General features: G+C 47.4%; 1 protein-coding gene across 1 annotated transcript in view; it reads right to left on the bottom strand.

Moving 5' to 3' along the window:
- VPS35L (VPS35 endosomal protein sorting factor like) overlaps positions 1-18,804 on the bottom strand; it is a 495,721-nt gene that overhangs the window by 436,049 nt on the left and 40,868 nt on the right. Inside the window, exon 3 of the mRNA XM_086940786.1 lies at positions 9,136-9,303. Coding sequence (XP_086796912.1) covers positions 9,136-9,303 — 168 coding nt within the window. The remainder of the gene's footprint in view (positions 1-9,135; positions 9,304-18,804) is intronic.

The raw sequence follows: 18,804 nt of genomic DNA, 5'->3' as shown, positions 1-18,804 counted from the left end.
ACTCTCGACAATAGCTTGCTTAATCTCCACAACGGCCCCCACAATGCTAAGGGTGCCTGGCCTCCACCTTGTGGGTGCCCAGGAGTGGACGCCTCACAGGGAATGCCAGGATGGGTTCCACAGCGGTATTCGTACAAGCGCCTTGAGACCCTTGCGGGTGAGTAGTGCGCTATACAAGTATCAATTTACATTTACATACAAGTATCAATTTACATGTTTACTCCTATGTCCTTTGTCCAGTTTCATGTCAGAGCAGGAGCCAACGGTTTCCAGAACTGGTTTGAGCTGGACTGTGCTAGGGACACCAAATGTGCCCGAGGTGCAGACTTTCAGGCACTTTGGAAGTGCACCAACCCAGCCCCAATACACTAAATTCTGTCTGGGAGGTGGTCACACCTCCCTGTGACAGGATGCCTTTTGTGCTTCCTTCCTCTGCTTGTGCTCGACTCAGCAGCAGGAGGGCAGAAATCTGTCTCTCGTCAGCAGCATCAATTTTGTGCAGACCTGGTCAAGAAGGCTGGCACAGGAAAGACCAGTGACCCCACAAATCTCACTTCAGAAGGGTGTATCATACCTCCCACACTGGTCACCGGTGTGGAGGTACGATTCCAAGGTACTTGATACCAAACACAAAATGTTTTGTTTCAGCCGTTTGTGATAGCATTTACCGCAAGGTTATAATGCGCCTCTTCCTATAAATCTGGCTGAGTCACAGACAACCCGGCCGAATGGTCTCTGAAGGCTGCAGAGGGGCCATGCTTGTGCAGGGGCACCCTCTCACGTAAATCCCAGCACCCTATCTTCAGGAATGTTTAGGCCTGCTATATGGATGAATTATACGTTTTAAGTGTAGTGACCTATAGGTATAGTGAACCTATATCCAAAGTAAGTGGTGCATGAACCAGCTTACACAGGCTGCAGTAGCAGACCTGTAGTTCCATTTTGCATGGCCTCTCATGGGTGGCATAGTACATGCTTCAGCCCATGAGAGGCCTCTGGGGTACCTATGACTTGGATAAATAGGTACCATATACTAGGGACTTATAAGGGTACCCTAGTATCCAATCTGGAGTGTACCAAAGAGAATGGCATAATGTTTTAAGGAGAAAACATATAGACTGGGGTCCTGATTAGCAGGTTCCCAATCAGACTAGTCAAAATAGTGTAACATCAAGCAAAAAGTGGGGGTTACCATGAGAAGCAGATCTTACTTTCCTACACTTTCACTGCTAACTCAGTGCTGTTCGTGCTGTGTGCCATACTTGAAGTGTAACTGAAGGTGAGGTTGGGAACAAATTGGGGCGCCTCCCCCCATATATCTCTCTGAGTAAGCCCCAAGGTTGCACGTTTCGCCTGTCCATTCTATAAGCGGGTTAATCTTCAGGAAGATGTACCCAGTGATTAACAGCTGTAAATTGGGCCACCCAGTAGCATTTCTGGAGGGCTGGAAGTGCTATTCTGCTGTGGTAAAAGCCCAGTGTCAGTTTCAGAAGGAATATTCTAGGGGAACCCCAATTCCATAGGAGCTTTTGGGTCATAGTGTCAACAGCTTGAAAGTATGAAGGCAGGACTGGGTATGGGGGTTTGTGATGCACATTAGAGAAAGCAGGGCTGGGCAATCATTTTAAAGAGCGATAATTGCAATAAATATGAAGTCACTTTGTGTGACACTGCTTTTATGCAGGGATGTCATGGACCCACACTTTAGCAGCTTGAATGAAGGTGCGTGCCAGTGGGCATTTCTGTACAACAAATAACATTTAAAATGTTTTTTTCAGCTCATTTGACGTTTGATCTGTGCTGGTCTTCAAAGAGAAGTTCATAAATCTAACTGGGAAAATATAGCACTAAGGAACTAATGGTGAGGTAGAAATAGAAGAAATGTACATGGTAGGAAAGGAAGGAGGAACTGGGAGATGATGTTTGTTTGGAAGGATGGATGGGGAGAAGAAAGCTTTGTTGGTTTTTAAGACAATAGATGGATGAATGAATGAATAGATGGATAATTGGAGGGCCAGACAGAGAAGGATGGACAGTAGGAGTTAAAGTTAGGTGGATAGTTGTGAAGGTGCAGGGAAGGAAAAATGTATGAGATACACAGAAAAGTTGATGGACAGAGGGATGGATGGATAAGGAAAGGGTGGATGAGGAGTATCTATGGTGGAAGGTAAAAAGAAGACATGATACATGAACGGATGAAGAATAGGATGGATGGAAGGAGGGATGGATAGAAAAAAGGAATGATTATGTAGAGAAGAGAATAACTGAATGAAACGGGAGGGATGGATGAGAGAAGGAAGGAGCGAGTAAAAAAGATGGATGATGGATGACCAAAAAGAAAAAAAGGAGAGAAGGATGGGTGAAGGAAGGATGGATGGTAAAAGACAGTAAGCAAAAACAAAAAAGGATGAAATTGAGGATTAAATATGGAAAAGGAGAGAAAGAATGAAGAGATAAGGACGCAGGTAAAGAACTTACAAAGATAACTTGTACTTTTGAGCAAGTTTACTACTTTTGAAAATTTCCTCATGTTCACAAACTCCAAATGTAAGTTACTACACGGGAAAAAAAAACACAGCAGTAACTTCTGCACTGCACATGGACAGCCACTGGTACTGCAACACCTTTAAACAGAAAGTAGTGGTGGTAGGGTCTTTAAATAAAAGCCCATGGTATACAATAGGTAACTGAATTTAAATGATTTAAAATAGTTAAAAATGCCAATAAATAAAAAATGTTATAAAAAAGTAAAAAGCACACATGTATTATTTCTAAACAGAGCAACCAGAGCCTTGCGATCTAATGTCACCTTCTGGACAGCGCTGCCATTATCTGTTATGGGGAGAGCAGCATTAGCCAAAATGGTGGTTCTGCCAAGATTATTATATTATTTTACTAATTTACCACTAATAGTGTCACAGGCCACATTTAAAATACTGAATACTTTGCTTATAGCCCTTATATGGGGCATGGATAGAAGGTGTATAAGCCTGAAAAAATTGCAAGTGGGTACTCGCATGGGGGGTCTGGGCATGCCAGACATCCGCGCATATTATTACGCCTGCCAACTGCAGTGGTTGTCATATTGGACGGCTGGGCTTAACCTACAGGAAATAGGTTACACGGATACAGACATAGATGACGGAGCATTGCATGTCTTGCTGTTGCCTGGTAGTAGACCCCCGAGGGATCTCCCTCCCTTGTTAAACACTGCGCTCAAGTGCTGGAAGGCGGCACTGTAATATACGCATGCACCCCTTGCATACGCGGGTAACATCCCGCTGTTGGGTATACCATTGGCGGGCGGCAGACTCACTAAGCGCAAATTGGCACCCTGGTTAGATGCGGGTATTGGCACAGTGGCAGACTTATTCGGAGATGAGACGCTGCTCGATGAGTACACCTTTGTTAACGAAACGGAGGCCCCGGCACAGCTATATTTGACACATGCTGCACTGCTTCAATACATAAAAACACATTGGGCTCCGCAGAGGAGGGAACCCCCACCAACAAGCTGGTCAAGATGGATGGTACATTACATGGGTTGGGGTAGGCACCTAATCCGATGGCTATACACAGGCATTAGCTCCCATACACGGCTCTCCCTGAATGCACTTAAGACAGTATGAATAAGGACATAGGCAGAGATCTGACAGAAAAGGAATGGTCAGCAGTACTTGAACACCCCAGGAAAACGTCGAGAAATGCAAAATTTATCCAGACTATGGTGTTACACCGGGCTTACCTTACTCCGCGTAAATTGGATAGAATGTTCCCCCAGACGCAGCATTCATGCCCAAGATGTTTGTCAGAAGGGGCGGACCTAATTCACATGCTATGGGCATGCCCGAAAGTGAAGGGGTACTGGGACACAGAAGGGTAACTGGGGTAGCTGCACATCACGTAGACAAAAAACAGTAGAGGAATGCATTTTAGGCCTCCACAAAGGGTTGTCCAATCATAAGGTACAATACCGCTTCATAGACCTAGCGCTCATACTAGCTATCAATGCGATGGAAATCATGTAAACCCCCAGCTATATCAAGCTGGGGAGGAGATAAGGGGGCTCCGTAAGACACTAATTGCGCTGGAGTGGGAAGCTATGTTGGAGGAGATTAAATTAATGGATATATATCAGGAATGTTAAATCCTATACAATGGAATGTAATGAGTGGCGCCCATACTTCGGAAAAAGTACATAGTGTGAGGTATTGTACGTCAGTGCATGCACTGTTTACGAATCTGCAATAACTAACGTGGTTCATGAGCAATTTCATAGACGAAATGAGACCGGGGTTAAAGGGTGGGGGGAGTTGGGGGAACAGCTTATTTTTTCTTACATATTAAAAACTGGAATTAAGATACTTCCATATGACCGTAGACGTTATCACTATTATCAATCAGCATGGGACACCTTAATGGATGTAATGAGATATTGTCATGCATTGAAGAATTGTATGGAAGAAGAACTGAATAAGGTACATTTCATGATGCTGTGTGATACAAATTATAAAAACCAATAATATAGGTTTTTAAAAAAAGTACACATTTAATATTTAATTATATAATATTGTAATACACTATTTTGAATTTAAAACATGTAATACATTTTATTTAAAAATAATTACATTAATTTTTAATTATTTCTATGCATCTTTTTAAAAATCATTAATTCACACTAAAATGTTTTTTGCCTTAGGTAGTAATTTTTTTATTTAAACTTCAGAAAAATACATTTAATTAATTTTATTTCCATTAAAGATTTATTCGAATTAATTTAATATAGCCGTAAGATTGTATTTTTTTTGTTTTACATTTAAAGTAAATAACATGAATTTACATGAATATTTATGATTGATTTTTTTTTTCAAGTTAAATACAATTTTTTTAATGTTTTCCTATACTTTCATATAGAGAGACTTCGTAGTCTGATAGAGATCTACACAAGGTAAGGTATAGAAAAAAAGAAAAAAGTTAGTTTAATTTATTTTGCCTTGCCCCGCCCCCCCCCCCGCCCCCCCCTGCAACATACCAGAGAATAATACATCCTTTACAACTGCCGTTAAATAAAACAATCAGGTTTTTTTAAAACCAAAAACTGCTATGTAAAATGTAGTGTATTTTTTTATGTTTATCAAACTTTTCTTTGGAGAAGCAAGCTCCTTCAACATCTTTGAGGAAGGTCAGCCAAAGTATGCGACCCTTGGTGTATCTGATTTCCCCGTGAGAGGTCAGCTTGAACTACCTGGGCAGTGGAACCAAGCTATACCTGGCAGATGAGCCCTAAGCAGGACAAAACTGGTCCCGGGTGGCTTGTGTTCCAGTTCAGGGAGCACCTGGCCTGGCAGTTCGGGCTGGACTGTTCCCATTTGAGAAGGGTCAAGACTGACCTGAATATAGCTGGGTCAAAAGTGAAGTTTCATGGTGGGTGAAAAATAATGAATTTGGATGCGACTCAAGTGATTGCCAATGAGTGAGATTAATTCAATTATTCCATCCATCACTTTGTTTTAGATGTCCTAAATATGGAGTGGGGCATACAGGATTGGGTACTCTAAGTGCCAGCTTAGAATGGCTTAGATAAAGAATAACAATGGAGGCCTCAACAGGCAACATGTTTTCCTTAGGCTGGATTCTTTTTTATTTCTTCAAGTCAGCTAAACAAATATTGAAGTATGTTGTTTTGTACACTTCGCAGTAGATAATGTATTAATAAAATATAGATCAGCACCTAAAGCTTTGCCTTAAGGCTCTAAACATCTGCATTCTACTTTTAAATATTCAAAAAATAGGGATCTAAGCTCGACGTCACTACAGATAAGCAATTTGTTTTATTTTTATATCCAAGTATCACACCCAACATTGAATTATTTATCATTCCGCATGTGTTTCAAAGTAAAGATAAATGTCTTAACATGATGGCATGTCTGTGAGAACCACACACTGTTTTTTACAGTCAACTTTGGCCATGTTGCAAATGTGACAATGCATCATTTTACAATAATCAGTTAATGATATTACTGATAGAGTTGTGGTCTACTGGTTACAAATACCATTGCAGAGCAGGCACTTGTCCCAAGAGTAGATTATCATGCATTGTGCGTCTCCAGCTGTGAGTTTGAGTCCCTTATTTTGCAGGAAAGCAAATCACGTTAGTCCAGGCTTCTCCACAGAGTAGCTTGTGAGCTACTGGTAGCTTGCCAGCTCTCTGGAAGTAGCTCTCCTATATACTGTCCAGCCTACTAAATTAGGAGTGTTGCATGGCCAAATTAATATATGTACCCAAATATTCAAATTCATATATTCTGGATGACAGCATATCCTCAAAGTGATGTTTTGAGAAATGTTATTTCCAAAATATACTTAAAACTGATAAATCATGCAGTGTGGGGGAGATTTATTACAAATATTAACTTGGCGCTAGGGGCACTGCAGCTTTGTCTGTCAGCATTCATAACTGATAAAGCTGCTGAGGTTTTGGATAGTGAACGCATGTGTCGTCTCGAAGAGACATGTTTACAATTCAGTGAGCTCTAGCCCGCCGATAGGCTTACCAGTGGGTTGCTCCATTGTCGCTCATGTATCCTTCTTTCCCGTTTGTCGATGGCATGCATGCCTCATTCCTTTCTCCAGAGCATGTACCAAGTACTTGTATCCATCCACTGCTCCTGTTTTAGGGGCTACTTATTTATTTGTGTTTGAGCACTCCACATGCGTGCTCGTGCTTTAACTGGATCATCCTCTGTCTCCCCTTGCCTCTTTCCCCCTCCCACCCACCTATCTCAAAACCAGCCTGATCGCCAAGGTGAACAGTTCGAAATCGTTTTGGGGTATTGCGATCTAACACCTTTTCTAGTTTGATTTGACTATGCTTTTAGGAAGAGCGTTTTTAAATAAATAATATTTTTTTAGAGTGCGATGTAGACCATAGAAACTGAAGACAGACACAGTAAGTGGTAATATGATATGTTCTGCTGTCAGCGTGATGTTCATAAAAGGTTGATACTGATGGTACTGCTGATACCATTGGCTTAGATATTTTTCCTTGGCTGCCTCGTGCCTGAAATTATTTAATTGTTGAGTATGCTGGTTTTCGTGGATAATGTTACATCAACATGTGTCATGGCATGTTGTTGCACACATCGGGCAGTCACCTATTTATTGTGTAACAGCAGGATGCCCGGAACCAAGCACTTCAAAGCTTATCTTCTTCAATGTCCTCTCAGCAATGCATGTTGATGTTCCTACAGTGACGGGTTTACTTTTTAGAAGTAGCAGCTGGCAGCAGCAATGGGTCACATGCTTTTTAATTCCCTTTTGCCATTTAAACATTGCATAAGAGTGCATAAGAGTTGCACTAGAGTCACTGAAATTTTGGATATGGCAGGTCAGGCAAGTATTTCTATCCTTCTAGGTAAATACTCTAAGGACCAGGATCACTTTTTACAACAACCATTGCCAAAGCCAATAGGTCCTAAAGGCAAGACTGGTTGGCTTTTCGAATGCTCAAATTGTGTGCTCTTGGGCTACATAGCTAAAATAAATTAACTTTGACAAAGCCAATAGCTCTTGCATCACCGCGAACTATTGGCTTTGCCAATGCTTCTTTTACATTACTGCTTGCAAATCTGCCGGATGCACTTAGGTGGCCACCATCAGTAATTTTGCATAGTGTCTTACCCAGTTACTATTTCAACACAAATAATAGTAGCTTGGGATGAATTTTACTAAATTGAAGTAGCTATTATTATAGAAATGGTTTGAGTCCCCAGCATTAGACTAACAGATGGAAAGAGAAGGCACTGAAAGAAATAATCTAATTGTTTACATATTGAACTCAATAGACTGTGGCAAAATCGGGTGACACAATGGAGGCAGAACGTCACCGTGCTCGAAAAATGCGGCCGAAAGGAAGTTGGTACAACGGTCACTCTTGGTAGGTAACGGCAATTAAGAAAAAGTTACCTATACCCAAGAAGAATACCGTTATTTTTAGAATCCAGTAGTCTGCAGGTCAGCATTAAAACCGGTATTCCTGATGTGTACAACGATGAAATATTTGAAAGTAGTTTGTAGGTATAGTATTCACGAACAAGCTTCTTTTCGCGATGTAAATTCCAATGAACGGGAAACCGACTTCCTTAAATATGAAACAGCTACAGAATGTAAGATTGAGGTTTTGAGCAGTCTCTTCTTCTGCTTGCTCACAAACTGCTCTAAGTGGAAAATATTCTTCAGGGTTTAAGAAGGATAAGAATGTAGCCTTGTAAGTCCTTAATGAGTTCGTATCCCTTCCGAAGTCGCCAAAATGTAAAGATGCTCCAGTCAGATTGGTTCATTAAAGTAGACATTATTCAGAGCAATCGGGTACGTCTACTCAGCAGGATGCCTTGTCTCCAACTGCTCTCACTTAGCTCTAGAACACTCACTCAGAGGCCTACAGCAACAGTAACCATAGTAATGGTAACTAAGATAGCTGTGATGCCACATAGACTTAGAACAAACCATGCATGACAATTTCCTGCATAAGGGTCATAAAATCCCATTCGCTCAATTAACTGCTTGTCTTGCCCAGTGCATTCCTGAATCATAAATCTTTATAATATTTATAGACCATGTCGAGTCTGGAGGTTTATTTGTATGTATTTATATAGTATTTCTGAGGCGTGAATCTCACCAAAATGCAGCAGAAAGCAGCACAGGGTCAAAGATTGAAGGAGCAGCTGGGTCCTAAGACCGGAAGTGGACTGTTACTCCTTCGTGAAAAGGAGTTCCCCTAAAAAGGTGTGTTTTCAGCTGTTTCCTAAATTAGAATAGGGTTAGGGAAATCTCTTCAACTCCAGTCTGATAGTGTCCTGACTGTAGGCAAGTCAAGAAGAGTCCCAAAATGAACTACTCACAACTGTTAAAATACAATGTGCGCCCTAAAAAAAAAATTTCGTAAAGAATAAAGGCGTAGGTACAATTAATTGACTAGATTATTTAAAAACATTTATAGTAAAGAAAAAAATGTTAATTGGGAACATGAATACTAATTGGCTTTGGAATTTGGGTTAGCAGAGAATGATTCATTTTTATGGTGGAGTTTTGGGTAACTAGCATCACTAACACCTACAAAGAGCAGATCTGCATTACCATGTGAGTCGCAGCAGTGATGGGTTCCGCTGTAGCTGCAAATATTGAGAGAGGATCTGTTCCATCCAGCACAGTACTCAAAGGGTCTGCTACTGAGGAGGAGGAGGAGGAGGATGTAGACGAAGTGCTTCCTTTCCGTCCTAATTTCTTGGTCTTGGAATCTGTAACCTGTGGAGACAACAAAATCCAATGATCCAGCTCCTACTTCCAGGGCGATTCCAAGATGGAACCAGCACCAACATACAAGCTTGTACTCAGACTCAAAGTATGACTAAAAATTTCAGAAACCTGCAGTTGCCATACTCATTATGGGACTCATTAAGGGTACTTTGTGAGGTACACATTTAAAATGGTGACTTTCTAGGAGACATTTTATGGCCGGTATAGCACAGACTGCTTCTGGGAGCATTAAAACCAAGATAACCAATGATAAAAGTTATCATCACACTAGGACTCTTTCCAGTTGGACAATATTCGAACATGCACGACCTCGGCTTCAACATTAAAAGAACAAGCATTTGCAATGTAATAGGTCTCGCATTAATTACGTTTGAGCTATTGGCATTGCTAAATTTTGCAACACCAATTGCAACAAAAGTCTATAAATTGTAGGCCAAAAAAATGTGTATTTATTTTTGTCGCAATGGTGGCATGCTGCGCTTTAGATGAATATGTTTAAAAGTAAAGTGCGCAATACTGCAATTGCTACAATAGTTAATGTGTGGATGCTTTAACAATTGATGTGTGCACTGATGGCTGGTGGTGTGTGTGCCTGTAGAAATTGTCCACTGATGGCTGGTGGTGTGTGCCTGGTGGAAGTGTGCACTGCCTGCTGGTGGTGTGTGGGCCTGGTGGTAGTGTGCACTGAGGCTGGTGGTGTTTGTGCCTGGTGAAAGCGTGCACTGACGGCTGGTGGTGTGTGCCAGGTGAAAGCGTGCCCTGACGGCTGGTGGTGTGTGTGCCTGGTGAAAGCGTGCACTGACGGCATGTGTGTGCCAGGTGAAACCGTGCACTGACTGACGTCTGGTGGTGTGTGCCTGGTGGAAGTGCGCACTAACTGCTGGTGGTGTTTGTGCCTGGTGAAAGCGTGCACTAACGACTGATGGTGTCTGTGTCTAGAAAGTGTGCACTGACGTTGTGTTTGTGTGTTTGGTTGTGTGTGTGGTTGGTTGTGTGTGTGTGGTTGGTTGTGTGTGTGTGGTTGGTTGTGTGTGTGTGTGGTTGCATGTGTGTGTGTGTGGTTGCATGTGTGTGTATGGTTGCGTGTGTGTGGTTGCGTGTGTGTGTGTGGTTGCATGTGTGTGTGTGTGGTTGCATGTGTGTGTGTGTGGTTGCATGTGTGTGTGTGTGGTTGCATGTGTGTGTGTGGTTGCATGTGTATGGTTGCGTGTGTGTGGTTGCATGTGTGTGTGTGGTTGCATGTGTGTGTATGTGTGTATGTGTGTGGGTGTGTGTGGTTGTACGTATGGCTGTATGTGTGGTTGTATGTGTGGGTGCGTGTGTGGTTATGTGTGTGTGGTTATGTGTGTGTGGTTGTGTGTGTGGTTGTGTGTGTGGTTGTGTGTGTGGTTGTGTGTGTGGTTGTGTGTGTGTGGTAGTGTGTGTGTGGGAGTGTGTGTGGGAGTGTGTGTGGGAGTGTGTGTGGGAGTGTGGGTGGGAGTGTGGGTGGGAGTGTGGGTGGGAGTGTGGGTGGGAGTGTGGGTGGGAGTGTGGGTGGGAGTGTGGGTGGGAGTGTGGGTGGGAGTGTGGGTGGGAGTGTGGGTGGGAGTGTGGGTGGGAGTGTGGGTGGTTGTGTGTGTGCTTGTGTGTGTGCTTGTGTGTGTGCTTGTGTGTGTGGGGTTGTGTGTGTGTCTGGTGTTGGGTGTGTGTGTGGTGTTGGGTGTGGTTGTGGGTGTGGTTGTGGTTGTGTCTGTAATTGTGTGGTTGTGTGTGTGCAATTAAGTAAACAATCTAGGTGATAGTTTAAAGACAACCTGTCTAGTAAATTATCCTATTGGTAGCTGTGGAGAGGATCCTTCTGAATTATTTTGAGTGAATTTAAAGTAACTTGTTTTACCAGTATATAACTTTGTTAATAACCAATGGTTGTGTTGTGGTTGTGTTGTGTGTGTGTGGTTCTGTGTGTGTGGTTGTGTGTGTGTGTGGTTTGTGTGTGTGTGGTTGTGTGTGTGTGTGGTTGTGTGTGTGTGGTTGTGTGTGTGTGGTTGTGTGTGTGTGGTTGTGTGTGTGGTTGTGTGTGTGGTTGTGTGGTTGTGTGTGTGGATGTGGTTGTGTGTGTGTGGATGTGGATGTGCTTGTGGTTTTGGGTGGTTGTGTGTGTGCAATTGAGTAAACAATCTAGGTGATAGTTTAAAGACAACCTTTCTTGTAAAGTATTCTATTGATAGCTGTGTCGAGGATCCTTCTGAATTCTTTTGAGTGAATCTAAAGTAACTTGTTTTACCAGTATATAACTTTGTTAATAACCGAATTAAAGGAGTACCACACCATGTATGTATTAAAAACATGATGAGGGGGGGGGCGTGGCCAAGATGGCGTCGGAGTAAGACGTGCTTTCGAGTCGCTCCGGCGCCCGACCTGCTAAGCCTTGTACAGCACCGCCTGCGGGGCTTCTGTCCGCTCTGGAACGACCACAGACATCAACGGCTTCGTGCGGAGTGGTCTGGTGCCATCGGTGTGTCCTGGAGTGGTTGGGCGACGCCGCCGGGAGCTCTTCAGCTTGAGGCCTACGGAGCACCGGCCTGGCGTGATAGTGAAGCCGCGGTGGGACGCGGCTGCACGGCATCGACTTGGTGCAACCTCACGGACCGGAGGGTGTCACCTGCCCTTCCTGGCCGTCTACCCCACCTGCTGCAGCGAGTTGATTGTTGTGTGGCGAGCCCTGCACGATTGGACGCCGTGTCGGCCGGCTGGCCACGTGCGCCTGGACGGTGGAACTCTAGCAGTCCCGGACGAACGGGGAGTGGCCCTACCAGCCCCTAGCATCGGCGCCCTTGATGATCTCTGCCCGCCGATGAATCGTCCCCACCGGTCCGCTCCAGTGTGATCATCGCTCGGCCTTGGGAGGCCCATCGCCTACGTTTCCCTCAGCGTCCCTACAGCTTGCGCTGGTGGACCTGTGAGATTCACCTGTGACTGGACACGAGCTACGTGCGGTCCTTGCTCTGCCCCATAGACTGCTTACCAGGCCCCCGTGGCCCAGGAGCGGTGCCTTTCACCCGGCTTCCCCGGGTGCCCTCCCCTGGGGCCTGATCCGGCGCCGAGAGACCTTGCACCGCCATTTTCTCGGAAGACTGCCGCTGGTATCGCGGATACCCTAGCACGGCCTGCATCCCAGGCGACCCTGCCTCCGCAGCTTTGCCGCGATGTCGCAACAACCGCGTAAGGGGAGGACAGTGAAGGAGGGGACCTCCAAGACATCGCAACCACCGAACTCCCCTGGGGCAAGTGGCTCGGCCAGACACTCTGATGAGGACGCGCCGGCCACTAAGGCCTTCATGTCTGAACTCTTTGCCTCGATCAAGGAGGACATTTCCGAGCTCCGCGCTCAACTGGCTTCAGATCTACGGGAGGTCCGGAGGGACGTGGATGGCATCGGGGAACGGGTGGCCGTGCTGGAAGACCACGATTTGAGCATTGCCAATGACGTGCACCAGTTGCAGCAAGACGTTCTTCGCCTTACGGACCAGAACCTGAACCTGCAAGCATATGCCGAGGACCTGGAGAACCGCTCCAGGAGAAATAACATTCGTATCAGAGCGGTCCCCTGGGACGGTGAGGCTGGAGATCTGAGGGGCTACGTGCAGGACCTCTTCCTACAGGTTCTGGATGACGAAGACGTCCGGGCGGTCAAGCTGGACAGGGTGCACAGGGTGGGCCTACCCAGGAGAGGAGGCCCCCCTCCGGACATTCTTGTGTGTGTACACGACTTCCAGACTAAGGAACGCATTCTCCAGAAAGCCAGAACACTCTCCGACCTGGCTTTTCGGGGCCACCGGCCCCAGCTCTTCCAGGACCTGGCGGCATCCACGCTTCAAAAACGCAGGGAATTCCGGCCGGTAACTGCTTATCTGAAGGAGCATGGCATCTCCTACTCCTGGGGTCACCCGTTTCGGATTATTTTCCGCTGGCAGAACAGGTTGGTGCAGATCCGCTCTCTGAAATCTGCGAGGGAGCTGTTGGGGCTGGAGGAGGACCCGTCATCACAAGCATCTCAGTCCTCACCTTCACGGCGACGGCGTCGATCGTCTTCTTGGCACCGTGTCGGGGCTTCCCCGGAGCGGCTGCGCCCAGACCACTCTGTGCGCTTGCAGGAAAGGGGATCGGCTGTAGCGTCGGTGGCCTCGGCCACCCTTGCGGACTCCCAGCAGACCTCTGGAGCGGCGTGATCCCTGCCTTCTATGATGGTCGGGCGCCGGGGCGCCTCTGTTCCTGAGGCCCTGGGGTACTATGGTACTTTTGGAGAAGACACCCCGGGCCTTGGCCCTGGGGGCTCCTGATCTGGTGCTCCCACCCCGCTTCCAGTCTGATGTGGACCGTGTGACCTGTGGCCCATTGGAACTGTCGACTGTGCATTACAGGTCGCGGGCCCTGTGCCCTGTTTTTTTTGATTCTTGGGTTGTTGTTGCGGGGGGGTGGGGTTGTTCTTGCTCTTCGTGTGGATGTCATGACAGGGTGGTTTGGGTTGGGGATGGGGATTGGGGGGGGAGTGGCGGCGACCGTGTGTCCTGAATGCATGCTGGCGACATTTTTTTTGATGCTGTTTTGTACATTGTTCTGTAGTGTGCTTCCTATGGCCCCCGCGTGCTCTGACGGCATGGAAGACTCTTGTGGTTGGGGAGGTGACCTTGCGATTTCTTTGGGATGGTTGAAGCCGGGTTCTTTCCATCGACTGCCTGTGCTCCCTTGTCTCCCTTGGAGGCGGTCTCTGGTACGCCTGCACGACTGGTATGAGCGCTGTGGCTGTTTGGAGGTATGCATGGCGTGGTGCTCTGACTTTCCCCTATGCCTATCAGCGTAGGTACTTGGAATGTGAAGGGCCTTAACTCCCCGCAGAAGCGGCAGAAGCTCTGGAAGTATATAGTGGATCACCACCTAGATGTAGTCGCCCTTCAGGAGACCCACCTGGCTAGGAAGGACGAGTTGAGGCTTCGCCACCGACAGTTCCCTCTTATTTACAGGGCGTCTGCGCCCACGAAACATAGAGGGGTGGCCCTGCTCTTTCGAGCTTCCCTGCACTTTCAACCCATGGGAGTGAATGTGGATAAGGAAGGCCGTTGGCTGATGGTGAAAGGGTTGCTGCGTGGCCGCCTATGTACTTTTGCTGTAATGTATGCCCCGAATACGGGTCAGAATGGCTTTTTGCAGGGTCTATTGGACAAACTAGGGGACTTTGTGGAGGGTCACGTACTCTTACTAGGTGATTTTAATATGGTGTGGGACAGGGGTCTGGATAGTTCTGGGGCCCGCAGGGCGGACACAGGTGTCTTCTCAGATGAAACCAAACGGCAGTTGGGTGATATGGGACTGATCGACAGTTGGCGCCATCTCCATGCACAAACGAGGGATTACACTTTTTTTTCTAGCGTGCATAGATCGTACTCCCGCATAGACTATATTTTGACTAGCCAGGCTCTTCGGGGGGGATATACAGTTAGCTACTATTTTTCCACTCTCACTATCAGATCATAGCCTCGTGGTTCTGGGACTACACTGGGCCATTGGGGGGGATGGTTGGCGTAAATGGTATTTCCCAGCAGCCCTGGTGCAGGATGAGGTGTCCAGTAAGGCCTTGCGCAAGGCCATTGATGAGTTTTTTCTCCTCAATCCCCCGGCAGACACTTCGGTGTACACCACGTGGGACGCGTGCAAGGCCTCGTTGAGGGGCACGTGCCTCGCTCTCAACGCGAACTTGAATAAGCTCCGGCGCGAAGAGAGGGAGGCCCTTGAGAAGGAGCTCGGCTCCTTGGAACAGGCCCACAAAGCGAACCCCTCCAGAGTGACACTGCGCCCCTTGACGGCGGTCCGAGGGAAACTGAGGGCCCATTATAATAACAGGGCGGAGTTTACTCTTTTGCGCCTTCGGCGCACCTCCTACTCCCAAGGCAACAAGATCGGGCGCCATCTTGCCCGACAACTCCGGGACAAACGCGAGAAAGATTATATAGGGGGAATTCGCGACCGGGCGGGTTCTGTCCAACACAATGATGCGGACAAAGCGGCTATATTTGGACGCTTTTATGCGGCGCTCTACCAGAGTGACGCTCTAGATCCGGAGGCTCAGTCCAGATTCCTGGACGGCCTGCCTCTCCCGAAAGTTTCTAATGAATGGAATGCCTTGCTGTCCTCCCCCATCACCCGAGAGGAGGTCCTCGATGCCATTAAAGCCCTAAAGTTGCACAAGGCCCCTGGGCCTGACGGCTATACGGCCCTCTTCTATAAAACGTTTGCATCTAACATTTGCGACTACTTAGTCTCTCTCTTCAACGCCATGGCAGCGGATGGTAGAACCACGGATTCTATGGCTGAGGCATTGATCACCATTATCCCTAAGCCGGGGAAAGACCCTACTTCTTGTACGTCCTATCGCCCGATTGCGCTTCTCAATTTAGACGCCAAGCTGTACTCTTCTATACTGGCGGGTAGACTACAGGACCTGATGCCTGCGTTGATCCATCCCGATCAGTCCGGGTTCATTAAGGGCAGGCAGACTCATGATAACCTGCGCCGCGTCGTCCACCTCATCGAAAAGGCGGAACGCTTTCGCATACCTGCGGTGCTGGTGGGGCTTGACGCGGAGAAGGCCTTCGACCGCGTCGACTGGGGGTTTTTACATCAGACGTTGGTGGCTTTTGGATTCTCGCCCCCTTTCATAAAGATGATTGAAGCCAATTACAGTAGCCCTACCTCTCGTGTGCTGGTCAACGGCCATAGATCTGAGAGTTTTCGCCATTCTAGGGGGACGCGTCAGGGGTGTCCCCTCTCGCCACTACTTTTCGCCCTTAGTATAGAACCATTGGCGCTGGCGGTGCGGGAGGACGAGCGGATTCTGGGTCTTCCGTTTACAGGCGTACAGCACAAGATCTCGCTCTTTGCTGACGACGTCCTGTTATCCGTCAGAGACCCAGCCTTGTCGCTACCCCATGTCCACTCGGTGCTCTCTGCATACGAAGAGGTGGCGGGCTTCAAGGTTAATTTCGATAAATCCTACATCTTGAATCTGACTCTGTCGGCAGGGGAGGTGCAACTCACCCGGCCGCTTACTCCGCTCGCTTGGGCGTCAGCGTCCTTGCTTTACTTGGGAGTGCGGCTGACCTCCACCGTGGGTGCTCTGTTCCACGCTAACTTCCCCCCGATGCTATCCTCCATTAAGTTTGAACTAGAACGGTGGAAACCTAAATTCATTTCGTGGCTGGGCAGGATACACGCCCTTAAAATGGTGCTCCTTCCCAAACTGTTATACCTGTTTCAGGCTTTGCCTATTCCGATCGGGCTCGACTATTTTCGCCGATTGAAGACCGTGATGCTGAGATATGTCTGGCAAGGGGGCCGGGCACGGCTTCCGTTTGCGGTTCTGCGGCGGGGGGGGTTGGCTTCCCAGACATGCATTTGTACTACAAAGCTGCACAACTGAGAGTCATCGTGGAGTGGTCCCAACAGATGTCGGAGAAGCACTGGCTCCACATGGATCGGAGCGTGGCGGGCCGCTCCATTTGGGATCTGGCCTGGAAACCCAAAGCAGACCGGCCAAAAAACGCTTACATTAGCACTCCCACGAGCACAGTGCTGAAGGTCTGGGACACAGTGAGCGGCGACGACCGCTGGACCACCTTCCCGTCCCCGTTCACCCCGATTCACTTCAACCCGGCCTTCCCCCCGGCTCAGACGGAGGGTCCCTTTGACGCTTGGAGGGAGGGTGGCTGTAGAGCCCTCACCCACTTGTTCCACGGCGTTGACCCTCTCACTTTCCACAACTGTATGAGGGATTATGGTGTTCTTCCAACGGAACGCTTCAGGCATCTCCAACTCCTGCATTTGGCGACGTCGCCTGCGGTGGTGGACGCGGCCACCAGACCCTTTTCGAAATTTGAATCTTTCCTCCTCCGCACCTCCACCATGAAGGGAGCAATTTCCTTCTTGTACAAATTGTTGCTGGACTCTGCTGTGTCGCCACGGCCACGATATCAAGACCATTGGGAGACTACATTGGGGAGGGACATCTCTGCTGGTGAGTGGCAGGGCCTATGGAGGGACGTAACAGCGCATAATCACTCTACTGACCTCAGGGAGGCTCATATGAAACTCATCTTTGATTGGTACCTGTATCCCTCTAAACTGCACCGCATCTTCCCCACTGCTTCTGATAAATGTTGGAGGGGCTGTGGGATGTTGGGAGACTTTAGTCATATATGGTGGGAGTGCCCCACCATCAAGCCATTCTGGGCCGAGATTCTTTCCCATATAAAGGACATTTTGGGTTACCCGATCCCGGACTCCATGGCCTTTGTCTTATTAGGGCTTAGAGACCCGCTCCTTGAGCACCAGACTAGGGCAGATAAGCGTGTCATGTGGTTGTGTCTGGGTGCGGCTAAAATGACTCTAGCGGCCGCGTGGAAGTCACCCTCTGCCCCCGCTATTTCCTTGTGGCATGCTCGATTGTGGCGTCTGTTGAGCATGGAACGCCTCTCTGACATTTTCCTAGGAAAATTTAAGAACTTTATGTGCCACTGGGGCCCGCTGGTGAGGTTTCTGTCCCGGGGTCTACCATCAGCAGTGTGCCCATCAGCGCTGCGGTCCCTCCATCTCTTCCAAATTTGATTTCAAGAATGTCTGTTTTGCTTTGTATGCCTGTGGGTCGCCGTCACTGGGGGGGAGGGTAATGTTGGGGAGGGATGAGGGAGGGGGGTCGTTGGGGAACTTGTTTATCCCTTCCTTGTTCTTCCTTGGTGCGACTGGCTCTGCTTGGGGGTTGCCGCTGACCTTGAGAGAAGTTCGGGCTGCTCTTTCTATCTGAGGATGCCGAGTCCGCTGTTGGGATATCTGTCCTGTCCAAGGGCCTGAACTGAGCGGACGCTCCCCCGTTGCTTTTTTGGACTATTCTCGGCCCTTTGTGGACTCTGGAGCCTTGTCGCCCTCCCTCTGCGAATGATCCCCTCTCTATTTCTTTGCGCCCCCTGTGTGGGGTTTTGCGGCGATGTGTCGCCTGTCTTTCACATTCTTTTCTGTTCCCCTTCTTATTGTTTCCCCACCCCTCTTCCTGTTTCATCTGATATACTTCAAATAAAAATTTTACAAAAAACATGATGAGGTTGTAGGGTAAATAACATAAGTTTCACTTATTAGTACACTGCAAAATCGCATAATATACATGAACCTTTAGCGGTGTATTGAAGTTATTTTTTAAAAGTGGTATAAGACCTATAACACAACTAGATTTAAGGCATAGAACCTGTGTAAAAGATAAAGCCATGGATAGATTTGTAAATACTTTGTATTGTGATTTATAGTTGTAACGATTTTGTATTGTGAAAGTTAGAAAAACTAAAGTGTAACATGGCAACAAATGTCCAGATAAGATCGAGGCAGATGTGGTGTGACTGGGGAAGTAGCGGAAACATTAACAGTTAGGTGTCACTCGCACTGTTTTTTGTTTGTAAACATGGCAGACGG

Source organism: Lissotriton vulgaris, chromosome 10, assembly GCF_964263255.1.
Source record: "Lissotriton vulgaris chromosome 10, aLisVul1.2, whole genome shotgun sequence".
NCBI classification, from domain to species: domain Eukaryota; kingdom Metazoa; phylum Chordata; class Amphibia; order Caudata; family Salamandridae; genus Lissotriton; species Lissotriton vulgaris.
Note: the sequence above shows the minus strand (reverse complement) of the source record. Positions and strands in the feature narration are given on the sequence as shown.